This window comes from Cyprinus carpio, chromosome A11 (genome assembly GCF_018340385.1).
Source record: "Cyprinus carpio isolate SPL01 chromosome A11, ASM1834038v1, whole genome shotgun sequence".
Lineage (NCBI taxonomy): Eukaryota > Metazoa > Chordata > Actinopteri > Cypriniformes > Cyprinidae > Cyprinus > Cyprinus carpio.
Genome location: NC_056582.1, coordinates 4,264,688 through 4,292,427, shown reverse-complemented (window position 1 = coordinate 4,292,427; position 27,740 = coordinate 4,264,688). Strand labels below are relative to the sequence as shown.

At 36.0% G+C, this 27,740-nt stretch overlaps 2 protein-coding genes across 3 annotated transcripts in view; one reads left to right on the top strand and one right to left on the bottom strand.

Moving 5' to 3' along the window:
- Nucleotides 1–18,231, bottom strand: part of LOC109085112 (tubulin polyglutamylase TTLL7-like) — an 81,771-nt gene extending 63,540 nt beyond the window's left edge. For both annotated transcript variants that reach the window (XM_042765967.1, XM_042765968.1), the window contains exons 1-3: nt 18,057–18,231; nt 758–1,019; nt 450–584 (exon numbers count right to left, since the gene is read on the bottom strand). In XM_042765967.1, the coding sequence (XP_042621901.1) occupies nt 450–584; nt 758–782 (160 nt within the window). In that variant the 5' untranslated portion in view covers nt 783–1,019; nt 18,057–18,231. The remainder of the gene's footprint in view (nt 1–449; nt 585–757; nt 1,020–18,056) is intronic.
- A 1,474-nt stretch (nt 18,232–19,705) lies between these two features.
- LOC109102572 (cAMP-dependent protein kinase catalytic subunit alpha-like) lies at nt 19,706–27,733 on the top strand. The gene is made up of 10 exons (XM_042765971.1): nt 19,706–19,967; nt 21,534–21,595; nt 21,685–21,813; nt 23,614–23,723; nt 23,897–23,968; nt 24,067–24,193; nt 24,298–24,393; nt 24,471–24,593; nt 26,620–26,784; nt 26,884–27,733. Exons 1-10 carry the CDS (start codon nt 19,790–19,792, stop codon nt 27,007–27,009), a joined length of 1,188 nt encoding a protein of 395 aa, XP_042621905.1. The 5' UTR covers nt 19,706–19,789; the 3' UTR covers nt 27,010–27,733.
- Nucleotides 27,734–27,740: the final 7 nt, after the last annotated feature.

The following is a 27,740-nucleotide window of genomic DNA, read 5'->3' as shown; positions in this document are numbered from 1 at the left end:
GCTTGAAAGGTCAAAGACAATTCCAACTGGATTCGTCTGAAAGAAGAAAGTCACATACACCTAGGATGACTTGAGGGTGAGTAATTTATGGACTAATTTTCATTTTTGGGTTAACTCACCCTTTAATAGTTTTGGGTGAAATTACGAATGTTAACCTGATTCAACTAAATGGCATTGAATGAACCTTATGTAATCAACTTAAGTTTACTGAAATAAATAATGTTAATAACAAGGAACCTATTGATATAAAAGTGTTAAATAAATCCAATGTATCATCTGAATGTAGGGTTAAGGAATAGAAAATACAGTTTTTACAGTATAAAAGCCATTACGCCGATGAAGAGTCCCCATAAAACATGAAAAACTGTGTGTGTGTGTGTGTGTGTGTGTGTGTGTGTGTGTGTGTGTGTGTGTGTGTGTGTTCATAAATAAAATAATGTTTTTCCTACCAATCTCATATTTTGTTCCTGCAACGTTGGCTGTGATGAAACCCTTCTTCTTCTTCTTGGTGTGGACCTTCCTCTTTACTCCATTCTGACTGGACAGTGTTGGTGGCATGTTCATGGGGGACGTTTCTTGATCGTCTGTGAAACATTTAGCAACTGATCATTCACTGCTATTGATATATTTTACACTTTAGTATTAAGAAACACCCTTCAACAAAGAGGGTGGAAATATGCAGGTGTTTGGGTCTGTATGGATGCTCTGGTTTTTTGGATGGATGTTTGCATCACTGCTGTAATTGTATCTATCATACCTCCATCATTGGGAGGTGAGGGCATATCTCAAACAACTGACTTCTCTCTACCCAGCCTCAGAGACTTATGATGCACAGTTTGGCACCAGTCTACTTCCTCCTCACTGTCTTTGTGGCAACAGTTTTAGGGGGTGGCAATATCATCTGTCCACTTAAATCACGTGGCAGGGGCGGGGTGAAGGTCGGTTGTAGACTGTATATCTTAAAGGAAAGAGGTCAGGGCTTCTCCACAGAATCACAGATGGGCAGATAGACAAGGTGTCTGAGGAAGAGAGAAAGAGAAACAGTAAGATTGGTAATGTCAGACAAAGAAGAAGAGCTGGAGGAAACTGCACAGTCTAGCCAAATGGTTGCTGTGTCACTCAAACCTATCAGCGCCGCTGACAGCAGGTTTCACCTCACTGATCAGCTCTTACTGCCTGATGGGGGCTTCAGCAGATGAGGGTCTGTCTGCTGCTTGTCAAGCAAATGCATCGTCAGTAACATTCTAATGTTGGCTTTACATGTCTGTAATCTGTCATTCAGCAAAGCAGATGTTTAACAGCTAGTGTTCTATGATATACCAATACTAGAAAGGTACTGATACCTTGCTGTTAAAAACAGTATGATTCCTCATTTTATTAGTACAAATACTTTAAGAATAATCCCATTTTAATAAATTGTGTTGGCTGAACAATAAAGCAATATGCACTGGCAAAAAAAGATACAGTGCTTAAATGTGAAATGTGTTGTTTGAAATGTGATGTTTTTTGACACAACCTTCAGAATTTATGTTGATTTATTCAACATAAATTCTGAAGGTTGTGTCAAAAAAACAACACATTTCACATTTAAACACTGTATCTTTTTTGCCAAAAAGCATGAAATCTATGAAGTCCAAAGCTATGTTCACCTAAAAACTGTGTGAGTGCTTAACTATCTGGCTCAAATGGAGTAAGTCCCAGTATGGGTTTACTAACTCTAATACATTTTAATGTTTTTGTGTGTGTGTGTGTGTGTGTGTGTGTGTGTGTGTGTGTGTGTGTGTGTGTGTGTGTGTGTGTGTGTGTGTGTGTGTGTGTGTGTGTATTATTTTTTTTCAATATCATAATTTGATATGAAATTAACTTTGCATATTAAATATAGTTATAGTTAAAATAGACTAAATATATTAGATTTAATTTTACAAAAATAAGTAAAATAAGTAAACAAAAAGACATTTGTGCACTGAAATCATTTTCAAATTGTGAAATTACCATTCTTCAAAATAAAAATAAAAAAATAAAAAATAAAAAATTTAAATTTAAAAAATAAAAAATAAAGAATCAGTTGCAGTACTCACTCTGTCCCAAGCACACAATTATTTATTTATTTAAATACAATGTTTAAATAGCAGGGCTGGAACACACTGGTCAATGGAGAGATTTCAGTTGTTGTTGTTGTTGATTTAATAAATAAAACTAAGAACTATAAGTTTTTGTTTGTTCGTTTGTTTGTTTTTGTTTTTTGACAAATGGATGACAAAAGATATGGATAACTAAGGCTGGTTGATATACTAATTATTCATCACATATTTATGATGACTTTGCTAGAAACAAGTTAGTAAGATTCACTTTTATGAATCAGTTCAAATTCAATAATTCTTTTGATCACTCAAAAATATCCATGTTGCATTGTTCATGTATCAGAATGGTTTAGTAAATGTGTACGTAGGTAAATATTGATATATTTAAGTATATAGTCAGTGTTATTTTTTGAAAAATAAAATGAAAAAGAATGTTTAACCATTTCTCAATGTATTTAACTTTTGCATTAAACAATATTAAATCTACTTTTTGATCGTCAAAAGGAAGGAAAAAATATATAGTTATATAAAACCACATCCCCCAGTCCTACACATAACTCAGGCAATGATGGTGATCTGCTACAAATATCTCACATAACTTACAAATATGACAATAAATGAACATTCAGTAAAATATACAACCTTGCAAGTGACTCCTTCACATATCAGGATTTCTTAAAATATCTCAAAATCTTTTTAGAAATTCTTTACACAATAAGAGGGAATCTTTAAAATGTGTCTGTGTTCTTGTACTCTGAACTGATAAAACTGATTGCAATGTAAATGATTTTGGAAAGTTGTGCACAGTGCTTGAATAGGTTTATATTCTGTTTGTGGGAAAGAATAATATTGCTTTAATTATTTAGCTTTCTTTGTCACCTTTATATACATATATTATGAAATGTTCCTCATTTGAAATAATGTTCAGCTATTTTCATTGTTACTTTATGGCAACCCAGATGGCAAAATATAATACAACACTGACTTCTGGTGGTGTGTTTGTAAAGTGCATTTGCACATACTGATTCCACACAAATTGAATTTTAAAAGACACATAAACAGATCACAGTTTAAAAATAAAACTAGAAACAAAACAAAACAAAGTTGTTGATTTATAGATTCCAAGTATAAATAAAGATTTCAATGGAAACTATTTGGTCTCTCTCTCACCATGTTTACACCAGTGTCTCATATGAATCTCCTGTGACCAGCAGTGAATGGATTTTGAGAAGAGGGTCTCTGATTTTGTGACTGCAAACAACACACAGTAGTTCAGTGCTTTGCTGTATACTGTTTATACAAATATACCATGCTTCCAAAGTCTTTTTTTTAACTCTACTCTACTCTCTCACTTTAAACTCTACTGTTCATTTATAATTTGAATGTTTTTTGTTTGTTTGTTTGACTCTGTGAAGTGTGGTGAACATTGTTTTCAAAAGTGCTCCTTTCAAACTTGACTGTGGAAGTAATTAGTTCGTAACTGGATGCTGAAGAATTTTCTTCGGATAAATAAATATTAAACATTGTTTTATCTCTCTAAAGTCCCTTTACCGACAGAAAGGAAGGTAAATACAGTATGTATGAAATGTCATATGTCCACGTTGTTCATTTCTTTGCTCATTATTAGTTTAATTTTTATTTTTTTTTATTTTTTTTTTGCATTAAGTGCTTCATTCAGACAGGTTAAGTTTCTGGGCTCTGACTCAAATGTTTAATCTACACGAAGGGACATCCCATAAACTGCAGAACTACTAAGAAAATCCTGTCACCATTGTGTTCCTGAAATAAGCTCAATGCAAAACACTGCAATGAAATATTTGCATAAAAAGCATCTGCTTTATCAATACAATTTCCAAATTATGAAATACTAATGCAGTTAGAACTGTCGCTAAAAGAGACATTCAGGCAATTTATGAAGCTACAGTCAATCTGTTACAGCACAAGACAGCAACACAATGACAGGCAGGCGTGTTTGATGAATGAGTGCTTGAGTAATCTCCTGCTATCATACATCACCCTGACAGCTCCACCACCCACAATCCACTCACTATTTATTTCCTCCGAGACTTCGCATCACTTTCTGCTAACTCCTCTCTCAGCTGTAGAGGGAGTCAGAGAGCACACACTATTTCTTTTTCTATCACACATTTGCTTTTGCTTTTCTACTTTAAACTTATCGGTTAGGAAAAAGGTAGGGTTTAGTGTACATTTTAGTTCTAAACTGCTGCAATAGGTGCAAGATTGCATAATGCTGCTTCACGTTCATTTCACTTCATAACTTCATGGCATATTAACTTAAAAGTCTGAATCAGGAGAACAAAATAGACTTAGATTACATTTACAGATTTACTTTATTATGATTATTATTTCTTTAATACTGTTTTTACAAGCAAGTGGCATTGTAGCACAGGTACAGACAAGACCGGACCAAGAACTAATTTTCTATGAGTAGTCAAGACCAGCTCATTCAAGTCCAAGTCCAAATGCTCCTGAAAATATGGTCTTGGACTAATGCTAATACTATCAGACTTCTCTTTCAGTTTACAGTTTTTACACTTATACTAGGAAACAGTTTTAAATACTTAGGTCACTTTTTCAAAACTCTTCACACAGTTATCCTTACCGATTTTCACCTTTTTCAACATTCACACAGCAATGAATTTCACATTTAAAATGCACTAAAACTACATCAAGGTTGTATACAGTTTTTTATTATGTAAGATTGTGCAACTGTATCTAATATATTGCATATTTGATATTATCCCCATTTACAGTATTGTTTAAATGTATTTTCTTCTAAAACTGCTGTAAAATAACATTTATTTCATCAATTAATTTTGATGTGTTCTTTTATCACGTTTTACTTTTATGGCTTTTCAGTTTGTTTTGATAATACAAGTGTAACTGTGAATACTATATGCAACTACGCAGTTGAGTTGATATTCTTACAGTGAGAATATTGCACAACCCTATGTGGTCAAAGTATGCTTCACATTAAACACTTTAAAGAAGATCACACTGTAATGTGAGTCAGTTGCTGTCAGGTGCTGACAGAGTACTTGTGCTGGTTTGCCCAGCACATAATTTGCTCAAAAATGTTATATTTATAACTGTCCACAGAATTACTGTAACATCTACTAAGAACATATTTAAATGTGCGCTCTTGCATTGGTCTGCAGGCAACAACCCTCAGTACTCAAGAGGGCAACACAGAGTTAAAGTACCTTCAAATGTCTGAACCATTAAACCAAAACTGTTGTTATTCTGATCTGCAAATTTACTACAAACAGACTGACTTTAACAAACTTGCTTAGCAGGATTCTTAGCAAACTGTTGCATCACCATGACAATACTTGACCTTAAATTAAAGCCATATCCTGTATTTCTCAACATTGTCACTACAGTATTTTTTTTGTGTGTGTGTGTGTGTGTGTGTGTGTGTGTGTGTGTGTGTGTGTGTGTGTGTGTGTGTGTGTGTGTGTGTGTGTGTGTGTGTGTGTGTGTGTGTGTGTGTGTTGGTTCACAAGTAAGGTGTATATTTTCAAAACTCTTAGTACAAAAATCCAAACTGACCACACTTGTAACCAGGACAGTATTTCAGATACATGTATTTAAAATACGTATTTGAAATACAAAATACTAAAAGCGTTAGGAAAAAATCGAATGTATTTTGTATTTAAATACATTTAAGATTAGTATTTTTGTATCTTCAAAATACATAAAATACTTTGTACCAGTCAACCTCTTTATCAGGGTGCTGATTTCGTTCATCAACAAGTTCAGACATGCACCCTCCACCCAGCATTCATCACGTGAGATGCAGCTGTACAGCTCCATGCAGCATTGAAGGAGGGACTTTTCTGGAATAAGATAAGGTGAGGATGTCATGGTCAACTGTTCTTGTTGATTAAAGTTAAAATAGTGCATCATTCAGATTTGCCTTCAGTTAACATGAAAGAAGAAAAGAGCACAGAATAGTATTAGCCAATCGTTTTTGAAATCGGTTGTTGTTTTTTATCATCTAGCTTGTCAAATTTGTTTAAAGCATTACTACATGTTTGGCCTGGGTGATATGACAATATATATCGTGGCAAGGATATAAAGTGTGAATTGACTGAACTTTTTCTAAATCGTTTACATAGACAGGCCTGTGCAGCTTTTAGTGGGCAGGAATTATTGGAACATTGGGAGTGGAAAAAGAAGCATGCATGAATGAATGAGCAATAGAATGTGATGTGCTTGGTGCAGAGTGGAACGCAGACAAGTAGGCCTACACTTTTGACTTAAAGGCCCTTTCACTCTCCCTTGTCTCCTGCTGTATGTTCACAAATTACAAAACAAACAGTTTTACAAATGAGGACGTCCTCAAAGAGAGGTTTTAGGTGATTTTGTCAGGTTTTGCTCACTTCTGGGCACCAGTTTGTCCCCAAAATATGGTTATTGTAATTAGGTAGACACACACACACACAAACACAGGTACAACGTGTGTGTACATCCATACCATACTGTAACAAAACTCTAGATGGCACAAGCTATGGGTCCTTAATGTAACTGATGATATTCTTAGCACTAAACGACTTGTCAGAAGTGGGCGGGGTCAAGTTGTTCGCGGCCAGCCAACGTAGAACATAGGCGCGCATTATGCAAATGTGTTACCCCGTGACGTGTAGCCATCATGGAAGTGGTATTCGAATTACTAATGACTAATGACAAATTTCGAATTACTAACTCTTTATTTTGGGAGACACTGGGCCTCATTTACGAAACGAATGTATGACAGAAAATTGTGTGTTCATTCATTTTGACGCAAAACTTGGAATTTATTAATATAGACGTGAACGGTGTCTACGATCATATATCACCTCTAGTCTCAGCTCGTGTACACAAGGTTTTGAGTTGCCTGCACTTGCGTGCAGCATAGTAAATACGGTGGAGAATTGTAGAATGACAGCATTTTTTGTGGGGTTTTATTTAAGCAAATGGCAAACCATGAGGATTCAATCGTCACTTCATACAACTGCAGCGCTTCTGTGAAAGTAAATAGGATCACAACAAAATATATAATAGGCTATGATATAATTAACAAAAGATTAACAAAAGGAAAAAAACACAAGGCTACGCTCGTTTTTGTGACCCTCTTAATGCATTTTATTTCTTTTTCATATCTTTATTTGATTTAATCCATCAGATCGCACAGGCGCCACGCACACACAAACAACATTAGTTCTCAGTCGTTCATCATCAAACTAAAATGCAGTCAACCAAACATAAAAGTTACACTGTTTATTTTAAAAGGTCTGCTCTAAAATCAGCGTGCAGTGTCCAAACAAACATTTTGCTCAAACAAACATTCTCTGTTCACAGATGTCGCGAACAGACAGCAGCCTAATGAAACCACTTTCGTGCTCTTCCCAATATTGTGACAAACACCATATTTAAAAGATAGAATTTGAAGGAAACTCTAAGATATACGCGTTTTATTTTCAAAATGTTTTGTTACTGACGCGGTGAGTCAGACAGCTATTTACACTGCAAAAAATAAAAACAAATGAAATCTTTTTCCATAAAAATATAAGCTATAAACATTCTAAAATATGTGTTTACCTTTTAGGCAAATTGCATTAATTAGAATAGTGATGTCTCAAAATGCATTTATAGTCCGTATCTCATATTTTCCTAACATATTGTTAGGAAAATATGTTTTTATTTATGTTTTTTTATATGTTAGTTTATTTATAGTTTAATATATAATTTTTTTTAACTACTTATTTTTCATTCTTGTTCTGTTCTGAATACCGTTAAATTTAAAAAAAAAATTTGTAGCGTGGGGAACTAAATAGGCTGTTTATATTTACCAGTATTGTAATATACATAAAAATGGCATAAATGAATGTAGCCTAATTGTTTGTAATTACAAGGTTAATGGCTGTTTTTGGAGTAAGATCAATCTCTCTAGGGGTGGGCTTCTAAAGCGGGGTGTTTTTAGGGGCGTGATATTCAAATGACAACTGTTTTCTGCTGCCACATTTATCAACATGCGATCATTTTATGATGAGATTGGCAGCATAGGAATGTCTCATGAATCGTGAACTCTGTCATAAGTTGATTTGTGCGCACGGATCTGCGCTCGTTTCTACTTTAGATTGATAAATGAGGCCCAATAAGTTTATTTATTGTGCACTTTCAGCTTTACATACTTTTACAACACGGTCTCATAGCTCTCTGGAGCAGCAGCAGTACATATGTCTTAGCAATAGATCTGCTTTTTTGAGAGATTTTATCATTTCATCTCTCTCTCTATGGAGAAGCTTTCAAGCACATTATTGTATAACAGCAGTACGTTTTGATGCTGTCAGCAGCACACACATTTTAGCTGTTATTTATCTTCTCATTCCAGCTTTGTTGGGGGGGGTTATTCGGGTTAGTACTTGTGCAGCAGCAGTATGTCTTAAATACTCACAGCACCACATCAGCTTATGTATTGGCAGTAGCAAGTTCCTGTACTTGCTTGCAGCAGCAGCAGCAACAATAATCTACAAACACAGAAATAACCAACAGCAGCAGCAGCAGTGTAGCAGATCTATTCTGCCAAGACCAAATACACTAACCCTACTCCTAAACTTACCCTTACGAAAACTGTTTTTCCTCAGAGGGCGCAAAAAAACTCTCCCACTATGTGTGTCCCCATAACATAGAATTTCCCTGAACCACACACACACACACAGACAAACACTTACAAAATAGTGGTTATCATCTAAGATAAGTCACTTATTGTGTAAAAAAATATAATTCATTACATTTGATTGTCCGTAAATTGCAAACAAGTTCTTTAGAAACTATACCTACTGAATCTATACAGACATCTATAGATGCACCAAATGATTCACTGTTTAAAAATGTAGATGCGTTAGATTAAATAATAGACAAATGTATTAAACTGAATGAGAAGACATGCAAATGAAAAGTTTGATAGTGAGAGCTTTATGAAAGGATGTTACTGTGATTGAAACATTTATAGCCTATAGATGAAACACTTACTTTATGTAGTGAAAAGGATACTTTGTGATTGTGTGTATTGTACTAAGACAAGTGAAAATATGCTGAAATGTTTGATGATCTGTTGTGACAGTAGAGTTTTGAAAATGTAACAGTTGTTTGTGAAAAAAGTGAATAAAAAAAAAAACTCTTAAGTATGCTACTGTATGATCGTCATTCATTTAGTGTATGATGGCCAGTTTTTCCTCTGTGACTATTACAAAGTTGGAAAGTGTAAGATGCCTATCATTTTATAATCTTTTCAGATTTTTAAAAGTCATGTGGTGTATTCCAGCCTAAAGAGACATGTAGGCCACAGCGTCCATATTCCACTAACTGAGTATAAATTTCACCAGCTGAATATTCTTTTCAATCTCTTCAGCATTTTTAGATACTACTTTCTGGTCCGAGAGAGGTTGATGAAGGGAAAGGTTCAAAATACTGGTGACTGAGAGCAAAATGTGACCCACAAAGCCTCATGTCATACATGTATGACCAATGTGACAACTAATTGTCATCTGTGCCTCCATTCAGACAGCATACAGTATCAACCAAACTAGCTCCTTAAAATTAAAACTCCTCTCAAACACAGCAAGACTTGTTTCTGCCTGCACAAACACTCAGGACTTTTGACAGGAAATCAAAAACACTCCTGTTAATGAGTCATAAAAAGTACCTCACAAACCAAGATTCTGTATGCATCTGAGACAATACAATACCAATTACAAGTTACTTCTTAAACTGGACTGATGACAGTGTAAAAAAATATCCAAAAAGATTAATTCTGCAATGAATTCTGCAATGAGAATGAACATGATTAATATACAAAAGTGTATGGTCTTTTTGTTTGCTTGTTTTTTACATGACAATCACAGACTTGCATAAACACACAGTTTGGACAAGATCTGCATGATATATCAAAACAAAAGTGGAATCATGATATGGCTTAGTGTGATAATCAAATAACAAAGGCTGCAATATGCATACAGTAGATCTCAGAGCAGCTCAGTTCATAGTAAAAGCTGCTTATTATAAACTCCATTTATGAGCTGTGAGTTTGGGACGCTGATAATGTGCATTTATGCAGCACTTATTTCACCAGATTTGTACTGAGAAGCATTTATTAACCTGTTGCATACAAAGGAGAAGAACTCTCTGCGGTTTTCAAAATAAAAGCTTAATGTATTAGATTTTGAATATAAAAAAATAAATAAATAAATAAACTTTAGTATTGCAATTTCACAGTTGTACTATAGCGTAAAATAAAATAATTATTATAATTTTATTTAACTGTTCAGAAATTATTGTAAAGTAGAAAATATTTAAAATGTGTGAATAATATATTTTTAAAAATATGTGAATTGTTGTTTATTGTAATTTCAAAAATAAATAACAAAATAAATAAAATAAAAGACTTGCTATTGATACTTTATTCATCCAAATATTAATTTTAAAAAAGGTTACTTACTTGGTCAATTATCAAAAGACTGCTTGAAAATTGCCTATTCCAAGATTTACATACAAAAATTATTGCTTGTCACTGGGGCAGCACCCTTTGTGCCCCTTCTACCCCTAAAGGGTGCATATTAGTATCTTAAGTTCCCTTTCGAAGGGAACTTCGACAATACGTCATCGACGCTATGGGGAACGCCTCAGGTGTGACAGGTGTCTGAAATCAAATATCAACTCACAGCAATCATGCTGACCGGCGACAGCCGTGAATCATCAGCTTGAGTGATGAGCGTGCGACCTGGATATATAAAAAGGGCGCCTTGAAACCATGAAAATATCCTTTTCGTCTTCAGGGACTGTTTTGTCTGATTTAAACGTCTGCTTACAGCAAAAATGAAACGCACATCTAAGGCAAGTCCTAAAAATTTTGTGAAATGTGCTGACCCGTGCCCAAGATATTTGTCGCCGGGTGACACTCACGAGATGTGTGTGTACTGTTTGGGTGAAGAGCACGCACAGGATGCTCTTGAGGGAGCGTCCTGTGCAAGTTGTGAGCGCTTTCCTTTGAGAACGCTCCGCTCTCGTCGAGCTCTCTTCTCGAGGGAAGTGAGTTCAGCGTCTGGTCCTCGCGGATCGGGTCCCGCTCGTGCCGAGGCAGAGCGGCGACGCGCGAGGCGCTTCATGGGGCTCCCAGATGGAGCTCGCTGACAGTCTCGAGAGGGGCGTTAACCTCTCGGACGCGTCATCGGCTGACGAGAGTGAGCTGCAGGTGGATGACGGAGATGATTCTCCTACTGATACTGCAGCAAGTGCTCTTCGGGCTGGGCAAGAGATGGCTGAGGAGGATGATTTAGATCCTCAACCTCGTCAGCCATCCTGCCCTGTGTACGCAGAGTTGGTGGAAGTTATGGAGCGCGCCACTGACAAACTTCAGTTGCCATGGCGGCGCGCTCAGGGAGAGATCGTTCGCGGTCGTTTGGACGATCGGTTTCTCCATGGACCACCAGCTCAGCAGAGCCTTCCATTCCTTCCTGATCTCCACTCGGAGATCGAGAGGGCATGGAAGAAACCGTACTCTGCCCGTATCATCGACATCAGCGGGGTAATTTCGCTGATGTTGAGGGGATCGGGGAGTATGGTTATGTGTCGGTGCCGCCCATTGACGAGACGTTTGCGAGATCTCGTATCTGGGCAGGTGTCGACACTAAAAGCTCCGACTCTGCCATCCAAGCCCCTTAAAACCACGGCTTGCTTGAATGGCAGAGCGTACACGGCAGCAGGTCAGGCTGGTGCTGCCCTTCATACCATGGCAGTGCTCCAAGCCTACCAAGCTGACCTGCTGCAGGATCTCGACCAGGGGGCAGGGCTGTCCCCTGAGGCGGTCGCTGAGTTGCGCCGGACCACAGATTTGTCTCTACGGGCCACTAAACAGACTGCTGCCGCGATCGGCCGATCGATGGCGGCGATGGTGGCCACGGAGAGGCATCTGTGGCTCAACTTGGCTGATATTGGGGAGAAAGAAAAATCCCTTCTCCTTGATTCACCAGTTTCGCCTGCTAAACTTTTTGGCACCTCCGTTGAGGCGGTGGTTGGAAAGTTTAGGGGGGCGAAGGCGTGCTCAGCTGCATTTAAGACCTGTATACCGCTGAGATCCGGGCCCCAACCCAGGCAGGCGGGAGGACCTGGTCCGTCTTGGTCTGAGGACCGTAGACAGGACCAGAGGTCTAGTGTCGCCTCTCGTGCGCCCCCTCCATGGAGGAGTAGGACGCAGAGGAGGCGAGCCTCCTGCAAGAAGAGTGATTTAAGGGAGGTCATTCAGCACAAGCGCAGCAACGCTCAGCGGAAGTAGGGTTTGATCTCCCTGGAGGGCTTTTTCTACTAGCCCTCTCCCTCTTTGTGACTCCCCAGGCGTTTACGTTACACCAGCCCTGGAGATGGGCCTTATGATGAGAACTATGTTCTGATGGCCCGGCGTAGCAACTGGTTGATGTGAGCGCCTCTTTTAGGCATGTAAAAGTGGTGGACCCCAGATTCATTGAGAACTCTCTGGCGAGTCTTCACTCCGCACGCCCAGGTGAACTTTTTGGTTTTAAAATTCTGTGTGTATAACTAACACTGATTTGTATTTCTCTACAGACCTTGTTCCCTGTATAGACCTAGGGGGTCATTCTTAGAGGAGCAATTAAAGTATTGGACTTTAGGGCCCTGAAGCCTCCCCCAGTTGGTGGCTAGAACGAATTAGGGAGAAGCTCAAAGAAGATTTGGCTTCCGTGCTGAGTATGTGATGGCCTTTCCTGTCATAACATTTTATATGCGTGGTGGGCCACCGCTCATTTCTGTTTTAGCCTCAGGGCTATTAGCCACCCAGGGGTAGAGTAGTTGGTCTTCCTAAAAAAAAAAAAAAAAAAAAAAAGGAGAGCTTTTTTGCTTTAGGTTAAGACTGACGCTGGCGCTTCAGATAGATCTTCAGATAGATGTCCTGCCTATCGGTTTGTGACACTGGTATCCTGAGTGTTCGCTCCCTGAGCTCGGTAAGGTTTCAGTAGGTTGAGTGTTTCACAGCCTCTCAATCAAGTAGGCTGTGGCTCCTCCGAGCCCTCAGGTAGATCTATGCTTGTAGGTCGGCCCTCACCCGGGCCGCCTCTGTAGCTGGCCTAGGCTATGCTGGGGATGTTGGAGGCGTGTTGCTAAGTATAGCTGCCACATTCATTATGTGTTAGGCTTCCTCCCTAGATTTCAGCCTACGCCCTTAAATGGGAGTTGTTGGCCAAGGCCCGCCCCTTTCTCTGCATTCAGGGGTGATAGAGTAATGCAGGGTGGTAGCTGAGGTAGGATCAGTCTGGCAGGGTTAGGCCATCTTTTGCTCTGCGAAGTGACAGTTCGTCAGACCCTGCCGAACGGAGATGTTTGGGCCTCTAGAGCTGGCTCCACTCAGCCCGTTGAGCTAATCACTCGACCGAGGGGTTGAAGTGGGTTGGCTTGCAATTTAGCCCCCCCCGCTCCCCTGGGCTGGGCACAGGACAAATCCCTGTCACCCTTTGGAGCCACTTGCAGGCCCGCTCCTTGTCTTACATTGCAGGGGCATATGGTTGTTACTCCCCCGCTAACCCAGGGTAGTTTTGAGTAGTCCATTCTCAGCTCTACCTCACACCACGATGGCTCCGGTTGAGCAGGGAGTTCTAAACTACATTTCATTCTGGGTTTTTGAACTCCGCTCCCTTGAAGCCAGAGCATTGCCATGGGCTGACGCCTATGTATTTAGTAGGTAGGCCCCTAATTGGGCCTCCACTAGGCAGAATGGCGTATGTTGTACTCCCCTGCTATAAGGGTATTGATTTTTTGCAAATTGCATTAATTAGAATAGTGATGTCTCAAAATGCATTTATAGTCCGTATCTCATATTTTTGTAACATATTGTTAGGGAAATATGTTTTTATTTATGTTTTTTTATATGGTAATTTATTTATAGTTTAATATATAATTTTTTTTAACTACTTATTTTTCATTCTTGTTCTGTTCTGAATACCGTTAAATTTAAAAAAAAAAATTTGTAGAGTGGGGAACTAAATAGGCTGTTTATATTTACCAGTATTGTAATATACATAAAAATGGCATAAATGAATGTAGCCTAATTGTTTGTAATTACAAGGTTAATGGCTGTTTTTGGAGTAAGATCAATCTCTCTAGGGGTGGGCTTCTAAAGCGGGGTGTTTTTAGGGGCGTGATATTCAAATGACAACTGTTTTCTGCCGCCACATTTATCAACATGCGATCATTTTATGATGAGATTGGCAGCATAGGAATGTCTCATGAATCGTGAACTCTGTCATAAGTTGATTTTTGCGCACGGATCTGCGCTCGTTTCTACTTTAGATTGATAAATGAGGCCCAATAAGTTTATTTATTGTGCACTTTCAGCTTTACAACTTTTACAACACGGTCTCATAGCTCTCTGGAGCAGCAGCAGTACATATGTCTTAGCAATAGATCTGCTTTTTTGAGAGATTTTATCATTTCATCTCTCTCTCTATGGAGAAGCTTTCAAGCACATTATTGTATAACAGCAGTACGTTTTGATGCTGTCAGCAGCACACACATTTTAGCTGTTATTTATCTTCTCATTCCAGCTTTGTTGGGGGGGTTATTTTATATGCTACTTGTGCAGCAGCAGTATGTCTTAAATACTCACAGCACTTTTTTATGTTATTTGTTGGGAGTAGGTATTTCTTGTATTTTCTTGGAGCAGCAGCAGCAACAATAATCTACAAACACAGAAATAACCAACAGCAGCAGCAGCAGTGTAGCAGATCTATTCTGCCAAGACCAAATACACTAACCCTACTCCTAAACTTACCCTTACGAAAATTGTTTTTCCTCAGAGGGCGCAAAAAAACTCTCCCACTATGTGTGTCCCCATAACATAGAATTTCCCTGAACCACACACACACACACAGACAAACACTTACAAAATAGTGGTTATCATCTAAGTGTACACTAAACTTATAGTGTAAAAATAATTCATTACATTTGATTATCCGTAAATTGCAAACAAGTTCTTTAGAAACTATACCTACTGAATCTATACAGACATCTATAGATGCACCAAATGATTCACTGTTTAAAAATGTAGATGCGTTAGATTAAATAATAGACAAATGTATTAAACTGAATGAGAAGACATGCAAATGAAAAGTTTGATAGTGAGAGCTTTATGAAAGGATGTTACTGTGATTGAAACATTTATAGCCTATAGATGAAAACACTTACTTTATGTAGTGAAAAGGATACTTTGTGATTGTGTGTATTGTACTAAGACAAGTGAAAATATGCTGAAATGTTTGATGATCTGTTGTGACAGTAGAGTTTTGAAAATGTAACAGTTGTTTGTGAAAAAAGTGAATAAAAAAAACTCTTAAGTATGCTACTGTATGATCGTCATTCATTTAGTGTATGATGGCCAGTTTTTCCTCTGTGACTATTACAAAGTTGGAAAGTGTAAGATGCCTATCATTTTATAATCTTTTCAGATTTTAAAAGTCATGTGGTGTATTCCAGCCTAAAGAGACATGTAGGCCACAGCGTCCATATTCTACTAACTGAGTATAAATTTCACCAGCTGAATATTCTTTTCAATCTCTTCAGCATTTTTAGATACTACTTTCTGGTCCGAGAGAGGTTGATGAAGGGAAAGGTTCAAATACTGGTGACTGAGAGCAAAATGTGACCCACAAAGCCTCATGTCATACATGTATGACCAATGTGACAACTAATTGTCATCTGTGCCTCCATTCAGACAGCATACAGTATCAACCAAACTAGCTCCTTAAAATTAAAACTCCTCTCAAACACAGCAAGACTTGTTTCTGCCTGCACAAACACTCAGGACTTTTGACAGGAAATCAAAAACACTCCTGTTAATGAGTCATAAAAAGTACCTCACAAACCAAGATTCTGTATGCATCTGAGACAATACAATACCAATTACAAGTTACTTCTTAAACTGGACTGATGACAGTGTATAAAAATATCCAAAAAGATTAATTCTGCAATGAATTCTGCAATGAGAATGAACATGATTAATATACAAAAGTGTATGGTCTTTTTGTTTGCTTGTTTTTTACATGACAATCACAGACTTGCATAAACACACAGTTTGGACAAGATCTGCATGATATATCAAAACAAAAGTGGAATCATGATATGGCTTAGTGTGATAATCAAATAACAAAGGCTGCAATATGCGTAGATCTCAGAGCAGCTCAGTTCATAGTAAAAGCTGCTTATTATAAACTCCATTTATGCATGAGCTGTGAGTTTGGGACGCTGATAATGTGCATTTATGCAGCACTTATTTCACCAGATTTGTACTGAGAAGCATTTATTAACCTGTTGCATACAAAGGAGAAGAACTCTCTGCGGTTTTCAAAAAAAAAAAAAAATGTTAATATTAGTATTGCAATTTCACAGTTGTACTAAAGCATGAAATAAAATCATTATTTTAATTTTATTTAACTGTTCAGAAATTATTGTAAAGTAGAAAATATTTAAAATGTGTGAATAATATATTTTTATATTTTATATATATATTTATATAATATATTTTTATTGTTTATTGCAATTTCAAAAATAAATGACAAAATACATAAAATAAAAGACTTGCTATTAATACTTTATTCATCCAAATATTAATTTTAAAAAAGGTTACTTAATTGGTCGATTACCAAAAGACTGCTTGAAAATTGCCTATTCCAAGATTTCCATACCAAAATTATAGCTTGTTACTGGGGCAGCACCCTTTGTGCCCCTTCTACCCCTAAAGGGTGCATATTAGTATCTTAAGTGTCCCTTAAAGGGATAGTCAACCAAAAATGTTAGTATAATTTACTCACCCTGACATCGCTCCAAATCTGTATGCCAATTGCATGACAACTGTAAGGTATAACTGTTCCAGTTTTCTAGCACTGGTAATTCAAAATACCTTTTCATGGATTAAGCATTGAAAAAAGACTCAAACCCTTTATAAAGCATATGTGTGAAGTCACACTATGCGTGGGGTGTTAAGTTTTGTGTAAGTTTCTAAAATTGGGAACAGCTCTTAGACATGGGCCTAAATGTCTCCTTGGCAACATCATAACCACACCACTTTTACTTACACCATGCAAGAAAAAAGACAGCACCCGAAATCTCACAAGCTTCTTCTCTGAACAATCTGAACAACAAAAATGTTTACTGAAACAATGAACCAATGAGCAAAGAGCATCAATCCATCCCAGAAACCATTCTCTCCCATCAACAGAGAACTTCAGTGACGTAATCTACTTGAATCACTGGTCTATTACAGCACAAAACTCATGGCACCCATATATTATATGAGGTCTACTGGTGGATAAATGTTCAAATACATAGATACATCCTGGTCGTGGACTGGTTTTTGCTGATCTGGCTCATGGGCTCCAGTTAATTCATGATCACTACTGTATGTAATAGAAGGTCTGGCCTTTTTGTGTAGGCTGTATTCAGTGAGGCTGCTTAAGTCCAGATCTGCATCCAAACACCTGCTTTTCTCCTTTAATCCTCCTTTTCCTGTCTTCATAATAACTCACAGTTAAAAACAGGACACTTTGCCTCTGAATACTATGCAAGATCTCCTGATGCAAGGAGGCCCAGATGCTAATAAAACACTGGTGCTGCATTGCCAGGATTTATGAAGCTCTTCAACTACACAGCGAAAATTACAAACTTATAAATAATACTGAGGTTATGGTGCATATTATTAAAGTGACAAATAATCATGAATTATAAAAGGCGGATGCAATGAGAGATGCGCCGCATCCTGACATCAAGACATCCTGATGGCTTACAGCCACTGAGTCCAAGCCATTGAATAACTGTATGTCAGTAACATTAATATTATTATTATGTATAAGCTATGTACAGCTGTGATCAGATCAATGATGATAAAAATTAGAAGGTTTTTGAGTGAATTACCTATACACAGGTTCCAGCTTCTGTCTGCGATGCTGTCGCTGTTGCCCTTTCTTTTCTGTCTCTTTGTGTTTAAGTCTTATTTTTGGCTGTAATGTATATTATTTCTTTTTTAACATGTCATTGACTTTGAATGAAATCCCTCAATCTGCTCTGTGTGTTGTCCGGTTACGGCAAGTGTACGATGAAGATGGACCGATCCATCGCTCGAATAGGGGAGCATGGACTGCACAGTGTTGACACAGTACTAATAACACTATATAATTTAACCACAATTTGTCAATTGGTATTTCCTATAGAATCTATAAAAATTATTGTTTATTTCTAAACAGTAGATTAAGAGGCATGTGGTGAGTGACCATAATTACCATAAAATGATTAGTGGCCATAATTACCCACTCTGAAATTCATGGAGTCTTCCGGAGCGCACGGACTCATGGCAACAAACCAATGTTTCCATCCGGGTTCTTATTCAGATGACTAATAATAAGAGGCTACTAATAAATATTATATATTTCCTATTTCTAAAGTAATAATTAATATTTTCTTATTTTCGGTGTTATTTTATAAACATAACACTGAAACCTATTTAAAACCCAATTTCAAGCATGTGTATAGATCCCAAATAAAAGATGAAAATCACAACATTAGCCTACATAAAATACAGCCGTAATTTACTATATATATATATATATATATATATATATATATATATATATATATATATATATATATAAACTTTAATACTAAACAAATATTGATGCAATAGTAGTGTAAATTTGTCGTAGCAATTTGTCGTAATATCACTGTTTAAAAGATACGATTTAGTTAAGTCAATTTGAATAAGTTGGCCAATAAATACAGTAGATAGATGTTTTGTACTAAGAATTTCTGTTTCATCACTGATGTTTATTTCGTCTGTTCTCCGCTTGATGGCGCCACACATTAACACATTACGGACCTCTCAATTATTTTCCTGGTTTCTTTTGCTCTGTTTGGGTGCAGGTTTGTTATTAGGCTACAAATTGTTCTCTGGCGTTAAGTGATAGTAAATTCAAATGTTAAGGAAAGCAATGACCACACGGGTATTTATTTGCATCCTGTTGGAGAAAAAAAAAAAACATTACATTAATAATTAGATTAGACATGACTGAGTTATACTTGTAACCTGTTAACTGGTTTTATAGAGCGCATAGTGACACAACAGCAACAGCAATAAAGAAGAATGAAATAGCCAGACACGTTTGATATTATATTTTAACTCATTACTTTGTCATTTTATTAATATAATACAAATAAAAAATTATGTACATTTTTATTGAAAAGTTAAGACTACTGCATGTACATCTCACCATGGTCTCAAATGATATGATCAATATCTTAACATGTAATTTTGTAATAATGTAAGAGAATAAGTAAAACATTCCTGCAGGGTAGTATTCATAAGTTCTCTCTCAGTGACAATCAATGCATTCTCCCTGCGATGGCCTTTGGAACTTCAGAGTGTCTTTTTGTTTTGCTCCATTGTTTTGGGTGTTGAGCAAAGGGCCTGGTGTGTTTACTTCTTCATTAACATACTCTAACAGGAAGTATAACTAGCTGGTGATAGACAAAAACTTGCTTGTTAATCCAAGCCTCTCAAACAGGAAATGACTATTACTTACAGAGAGTTTAGTTGAAGAACATTTGTGGTTATCAACAGTTGACAGTTTCCTTCAGTGTGAGCAGTGCATGTGATGGCCCAGACAAAAGATCCAAACTTTGGGCAGTCATCAGGCACTAACTCTGCCCTTCAGAAGCTGGACACTTTAGCTAGCCGATTTTTTTGCAAATATCGAAAAGGGAACCAGGAGAAAGGAGTAGAGAATGAGGTGCCACATGTGTCAGAGTATGCCATTCTTTGGGAGGCAACAAGTAAGTCAAAGCCTTTAAAGCTAAATATTTGTAAATATTTCAATATTTCAAATATTTCATTATTTCTATTAAATGCACAAAAGGCCTGTTTTCTTAAAATGATTGACTCTTGATCTAAAAAAAAATAAAAATAAATACTCATTTCATATAATGTAGAGAGTCTCTGATGAATTTTCACAACCTATAGATTGAAGGATATGATGAACGCTTTTTATTGTAATTAACTGAAGAGTGCAGAGTAAAATGTTTTAGCCTTATAAGTGCATACAGTATATTTCTGTACACTTGTTGTCAGAGACTTTTTTTGTGGTTTCAACAGGAAGAGCTCAGTTTGCTTTTCACAGCCAGTAAAACTTAAAGCGCACCAAACCTGTTAGTTTTACAACATCAAGTTTCAATACATAAAGTATGGTCTTTCCTTCTAGTTAACGGCAGACTTGATAATATCTGTAGGTTGCCCTGCTAGGCTAAAATGTAAATTTAACCAAATTGTTACTAATAATACATCCACTGACAAGTGTATGCAATTCAAATCTCATGTTCATGTTCAGGTAAACCTCATTAAGACAGATATCAAAAAAGTGATGTTTTATATAATGTTATATTACTACAATGTTTATTGTAGCTGTCAAGTGGAGAGATAATATTCTGTAGAACAGTTTTTTAATGCAGTGTATGATTTTTGTAGTGCTTTAAGAAACTGCTTTATTGATCAGCATCAAGTAGTTAAAACATATGTATGTGCATTTTAAAGCAATTTCAGGAGTCTCCATAAAATCAAGATAAATCCAAAAGACAGTAATTGCTGATGTGTGGTTAATGGTCAGCTGGCCGTTGTAGATCTACATTAAATAATAATCTAAAGATGGCAGTGTTGTCCTTTTAATTTGCATTTTATGTCTGGCTTTGACTGACCAACCAGATTAAAAGACAAATTAGTTGATTAGTCACTAACAGCATCTCTGTTGCTGCCTAAATGAAATGGCAAGACCACAAACAAGCAGAAATCATCCACATTTTGTAACATATCCAGTGTTAAGCTATTTTTGCTTTTGTATTTTGCACTTCAGTTTGCACAGTGGTTTCACATGTTGGAAATGCATTTTAATAACACAAAACTCAACTCAAATGCTCCACAGCAGAAACCTACCTGCAACTTGACATCTTTCAGTTCACAATAGAACACACTTTTTTAATATTTGCATTTTTTTTTATTATGTCTAACATATGGTGTTGACAGAAATATAAAGAAAATGCCTCGCCTGACATTTAAAATGCCCCCTGCCCCTTTTAATCTTGTTAAGAAACATAAAATAACATTTCAGTCCCTTACAAATGTAGTAGAACTAGAAATCCCAGGGGATGCTAACAGAATGATTAATATAGACCAGCTTCAATGCATTAAATAAGCTGTGTGTTACAAATTTAAATAGATTAAAATTCATATAAATTGAAAATGTTTAAGGATTATGTTCCAAATAAAGGAATTTCTCATTTTTCTTAAAATCATGCATAGAGTTATCCTTTGGAAATTGATAATGTTAATTGTTTTATCTATTTAATTAGTGAAAGAATTCTTTGCACAAGCCAAAGAGGATTTCTTGAAAAAATGGGACTTTCAGCCACAGGTATGGGAGCTTCATTGCAATATACATGAAAGTCATATACAGTTGTTTTAAGCAGAATTAATTGTTGGCTTCTGGCTTCGGTTCTGCAGAACAGATCGTCTCTAGACGACTTTGACAGACTGAAAACTCTTGGCACTGGATCTTTTGGAAGAGTAATGCTAGTCAAGCACAGACAGTCGGGACAATACTATGCAATGAAGATTCTAGACAAAGAAAAAGTAAGTATGCAAGTATGCATGCTGTATATCCTCCTGCAGGACCCAGCGATTGTCTTTCTTATAGATGCTGAATGTGTATTACTTTGAAAGTGTTTATTTACAAGTTTTCCAAATAGAGTGTGATTTTACTGTAAAGATATTTATTCAGTGCATCACAGTAAAGATAAATAAATAAATAAATAAATAAATAAATATAGTGAGTTAGTTTACTCAACTTACGGAAAAAAATGTTTAATCACCATAACCATTAAGGGTTGTCTGTTATTTCAGAGAACATAATAAGCTATAATAAGTTTCATAAACTCAAAAGTAAGTGATTTAAGACCTGTTCATGTTCTGTTTATTAGTGAGTTTATTATCCGCTGTTTTTCTGTTGTTTAATGCTTTAAAGGCTCAAGCCCTTTCGCCGGTGGATTCTGATTAGTTGTCATTGTTTTTAGCTTTCATCAGCTGGGAAAAAAAGCTGTTCCTCCTTGTCAACATTGTAATAGCATGTGGTGTGGACTTCCCTGTTATCATAGAATTAGAACAATTATTAATGCTTTGTACTTTTAAACTTTATTAAAACTTAACAGTTATCATTAAGCTCAATAAAGTTCAATGAGTATCAGTATATATATATATATATATATATATATATATATATATATATATATATATATATATATATATATATTAACAATAAATAGAGCTAAAACATATATTAATTCTGAATTGGAAAAAAAAATCCCCATTCTTTAACCAAAAACACAAATCATTTAAGTTTATTATGGGTGATCAGTGATTATCAGTGATTTGAATTTGTAATAATTTGACATTGTAAGCTCTTGCTGTGTAATATTTTAAGTTGCTCAAATTAAATGGCCTAACTTAGTTTTTTACGTAATGTCAGCGTTTTATTTATTGCATGCTTTCCACAAATAAATTTGCTATGCAAATTATATATAGTTGCACTCATTTAAAGTAAACACCTAAATCAGAACACTAATACTGTACAAACAAAACATAGGATAAACATAATTTGTTTAGATTTTTATATAATCTTTTTTTTTATTTGTGGGTACAGAAGACATTTTTTGTAGAAAAATGTAAAAACTGATTTGTGAATGAAAATGAGTGTCGTTTTTGTAAGTATACCTCTATTTAGGTTAAGTTTCTAAATAACTGAATCCTGATGTTCCCTATAGAGAACAATATAATAAAACTAAATGCATTTTTGTGTTTTGTATGCTCTAAACTCTGTTATTGGGTTATTCAGTTGACTTCAATTATTTAAAATCAAATTTACAACAAATGGTTTCTGAAATTGTCAAACACTGAACCTGATTATCATATTTGGAATTTCAGGAGATTCAAAAGCAGGTTAATTGTCACAGTTTCAGTTGAGTCTGGTTGGTCTGGGCCTTGTTTCATGTGTCATAATGAAAAATGGTACATATTTACAGAGCAGGAAGGAAACTGAAACTTCCTGGCTGTCACATAGTCAAGACTGCTAAAGTGACACGTAATTTATGAAACCAAAACATATTTTTGTTATAACAGTTTAATAGAGAAGATCATTCATTAAAAAGTTAGCTATAATGTTGTTTTATTTGACCAAAATACTGTAAATGTATGTAATGAGTATCTCTAAAATTATCACATGTCCACTAACATTATTTATTTACACTGCTCTATACATGAGACATGCTTTTGGTATGTTAAAAATAATATATTTTGTTTAGTATTTAAAATGTGCAGTTTGTTTTTGTTTCTTTTTTTTTAATTCCGTATTTCCTCCTGCTTTTGATGATTTTTCAGGTGGTGAAGCTTAAACAGATTGAACACACATTAAACGAGAAGAAAATATTACAAGCAGTGTCCTTTCCTTTCCTGGTGAAGCTGGTGTTCGCTTTTAAGGTACACATTCAATTTCTATTGAAAAGAAATACAAGGTCGGAGGGTGTGGTTCTAGGATGTAGCATCATTGTCAGGATTAAAGCTACTGAAAAAAAACAGCTTCATTACATAAAAACAGGAACTAATTGTATTACATAGCATTAAGATGATTTTATTTTTAATTACTGTTTATGTTTCATTGAATTTTGTATGTTTTTATTTTTTATTTACAAGGTGGTGAGATGTTCTCACATCTGAGACGGGTTGGAAAATTTAGGTAAACAGCTTAAAACTAGCTAATACAGTTTCTTAATTATGTGCCTTTGCCTGTCTTTTTCTCTTATAAATGAAATAAGGATGTTTTTTTCCTCATAGTGAGCAGAATGCACGGTTCTATGCTGCTCAGATTGTTCTGACCTTCGAGTATCTTCATGCTCTAGACCTCATCTACAGAGACCTTAAACCTGAAAACTTGCTCATTGATCATCAGGGATACATCCAGGTGTGCCAGTCACTCATAAGCTCTGAATGTTGGTTGTGTAATTTATATTTTAATGAGCTTTTACAGTAGCCTTTTTATGACTCTTATATGTGAATGTGATTTAGGTAACAGACTTTGGCTTTGCTAAACGAGTCAAAGGAAGAACTTGGACGTTGTGCGGTACACCAGAGTACCTGGCACCAGAGATCATTCTCAGCAAGGTAAGAAAACACGGCAGTAGGCCTTACTCCTCTAGAAGTTCAAGAAATCCTCAATGTTTTCTCTATTTCTTTGTTAGGGCTACAACAAAGCTGTTGACTGGTGGGCATTGGGTGTTCTGATCTATGAAATGGCTGCTGGATATCCACCTTTCTTCGCTGACCAACCTATTCAGATCTATGAGAAGATTGTATCTGGCAAGGTCAGAAGAACTTCAATCATTTATTACAGTACCAGAATTACCAGTAAAATTTCCTCTAGGTGTTGGCCCTACTGTATATACTCTATCTTTATTTCTTTAACCATTATTTTTGATTCTTTCTTTTTACAAATTATTTTGCTCCATCAGTACAATAAAATTAGGTTATCAGAACAGGTCAAATAAGAATTTAATGACATTATGTGTTTTGGGACCTGAATGAAAAAAAATTATATAATTTGCAGAAAATGTATTCACCCTCAGGCCAGTAGCTTTTTCTTCTTTGGAACATATTTTGAGAAATTTTACATTGCATCACTTGCTCACCAATGGTTCGTCGGCAGTGAATGGGTGCCGTCAAAATGAGAGCCCAAACAGCTGACGTCCACACACGACTCCAGTCTATTAATTACTGTAAAATTTTGTTAAGCAGAAAGCTGCATGATTGTTATAAACAAATCCATCAGTTAAATGTTTAAAACTGTTGCTTTGCAGCTATAAAGTCCTCTATCTATAATATTGCTTTTTCAAGTGAAAAATTCATCTCATCTTAATCAGGAGAGAAATATGCACAGCACATCTGTTGCTGTTTACAAGTGAAACAATCCAAAACTGTTGTAACAAATAAGTAATTTGGATGGACTTCTTTTCTGAGGAAGTGTGGTTATGGATTATGGACTTGTATTTTGGGGGTTTTACTCATTTTTCTAATGCAGTGGTTCCCAATCCTGGTCCTGGAGAACCCCCAACACTGCACATTTTAGATTCACACCTGATTCAACTCATCAGCTCATTAGTGAAGACTCCAAAACAGGGGTGTCAAAGCCCTGCATAGTTTAGATTCAACCCTAATTAAACACACCTGATCCAACTAATCAAGTCTACATGGTATGTGTGTTGAAAAAGGTTGGAACAAAACTGTGCAGGGCTCCGGCCCTCCAGGAATTGAGTTTGGCACCCCTGCTCCTCAAATGTGTAGGTCAGATAAGAGAGACCCCAAAAACGTGCAGTGCTGGGGGTTCTCCAGGACCAGGATTGGGAACCACTGTTCTAATGTATTTTTACATTTAATTTTATTTATTTTGTAAGTACATAATGGAAAATATGATACCAAATATGATTATTTAAAAAATGACGCATTTATATTAAGCAAACTAAATTAGTGAACTAAATAGTTAGTTTAAACATGTTTTAACATTCTTGTGGGCGTACAAGAGTACACGTGTGTGTGTGTGTGTGTGTGTGTGTGTGTGTGTGTGTGTGTGTGTGTGTGTGTGTGTGTGTGTGCGTGTGTGTGCGTGTGTGGGTGGGTGCATGCGTGTGTGTGCATGTGTGTGTGTGTTTTAAGCAAATTGAGAGAAGGTGGAGACTTGATCATGTTTGATGTTTAACTATGTTGAGACTTTGAACCATTTCAGTTACACCAGGTTATTGTGATGAAGAGTGGAGCTTTTGCTTATAGGCAGAGGATGGATATTTATAGAATAAGGAGCTGAATTTGCATTTATTATACTAATGTGTTAATGTTTGTTAACAGTTTGTTAGTAACTTAGTTAGTTGTTAATTAGTATAATCTAATAATTCAGTGATGTAACAAAACAGTTTTGCCACATAATATTACACATAATCACTTTAAGACTACTTAATTTGGTCACTTTAAAATAACTTGATTCAATGATTTGGAAGTCATGTGAACAAATGTGCAACATGTACATGTATAAATAATGTAAATCCAAGACACTTTCTTCAGGGCATGGTCTTCAATTCTCATTTTTACTTTGAATGTAAGGAAAATAAATATTTTTGATGAATATTAAATCAAAATTTAAGGTTTGAAGCAAATCATAAATATAATTTGAGTTTGTTTTTTGTTTAAAACCCATGCTAACAAAAGTAAAAAATTACTGACAGTCAGGGAACAAGAAAAAGAAGACCATTTAGTCTAATAAATGGGAGAGAAAATTAAACTCATCCCATCCCCCAAATGTTCTAGACATTTCCAACATATGAGAATATTTTATTTTGACAGGTACGATACCCTTCACACTTTAGTTCAGACCTGAAGGATCTTCTGCGCAATCTGCTGCAAGTGGACCTCACGAAACGCTTTGGCAATTTGAAAAATGGAGTCAGCGACATAAAAAACCACAGATGGTTCGCCACAACAGACTGGATTGCAATCTTTGAGAAGAAGGTGTGGCCTTTCGTTTTTTACTTTCAATTTCACTTATTTTTACTGGTTCTTAAGAACTGCTCTTTTGTAAGCTGGTTTATTTTTTCAATGATTTTACAGATTGAAGCTCCCATCATTCCAAAGTGCAAAAGACCTGGAGACACGAGTAACTTTGATGAGTACGACGAGGAAGACATCCGGTTTTCTGTCACAGAGAAATGTGCAAAAGAGTTCTTGGAGTTTTAGGGTCTCTGTAAAGGCTTTAGTAACTTTGTCTTGTTATGAACCTTCAAAGTTGAATCCAAGAACATCACAATTCCTTCCACACTGCTTCATTCAAAGAGACTTTGGGAGATTTTGAAATTCACAGGTGCCTTTATCAGTGAAGTTTAGTCTGCATTAAGAAAAGATCACAGTCTTCTGTTTGGAAACATTTATAATTAAATTTGAGATTTTTTACTTGTGTACATCTTTTATATGTTAATTAATTTATAAAAAGAATAAAACCTATTTTTCCTGCGCTGAACTTTTTTTTTTTCTCACTCATGTCTGTTACACATTAAAGAAATGTGCAGCATATTCAGTATTAATACATGAGAAAAGCTCAATTCCACATTATGTTAAAGTGTGTGCGCACAATATCTGTTTGTGGAATATATGCACTAAAGAAGGCTTTTGGTTATACAGAAATATCAAAAGGTAAAGAAAGTATTTAAAAATCATGTAAAATATATCCTTACTCAGTGGTAATACAGATCAGTCATATATGATCCTGATATTTCATCTAATGTCTTGAACTGCACTGAAATTGAAAATATGCTTTTGATTTGTGCAACTTTACAGTCATCTGTCTTTTTATATGGACCATGTGAATACATTTTTTAAGAGAAATGTTACATCTGCTGTATATTGATATCCAATTTTGGGACAAATTATTTTAACATTGAATTAAAGAAAAGTATTTACATTGCTTTATA

Bases quoted from the DNA above. Each gene is read 5' to 3' on its own strand.
- LOC109102572 (XM_042765971.1), top strand. From the start codon at position 19,790: ATGGCCCAGACAAAAGATCCAAACTTTGGGCAGTCATCAGGCACTAAC. The intron at 19,968-21,533 runs GTAAGTCAAAGC...CTATTTAATTAG, and splicing joins CATTCTTTGGGAGGCAACAA to TGAAAGAATTCTTTGCACAA. The intron at 26,785-26,883 runs GTGTGGCCTTTC...ATGATTTTACAG, and splicing joins TTGCAATCTTTGAGAAGAAG to ATTGAAGCTCCCATCATTCC.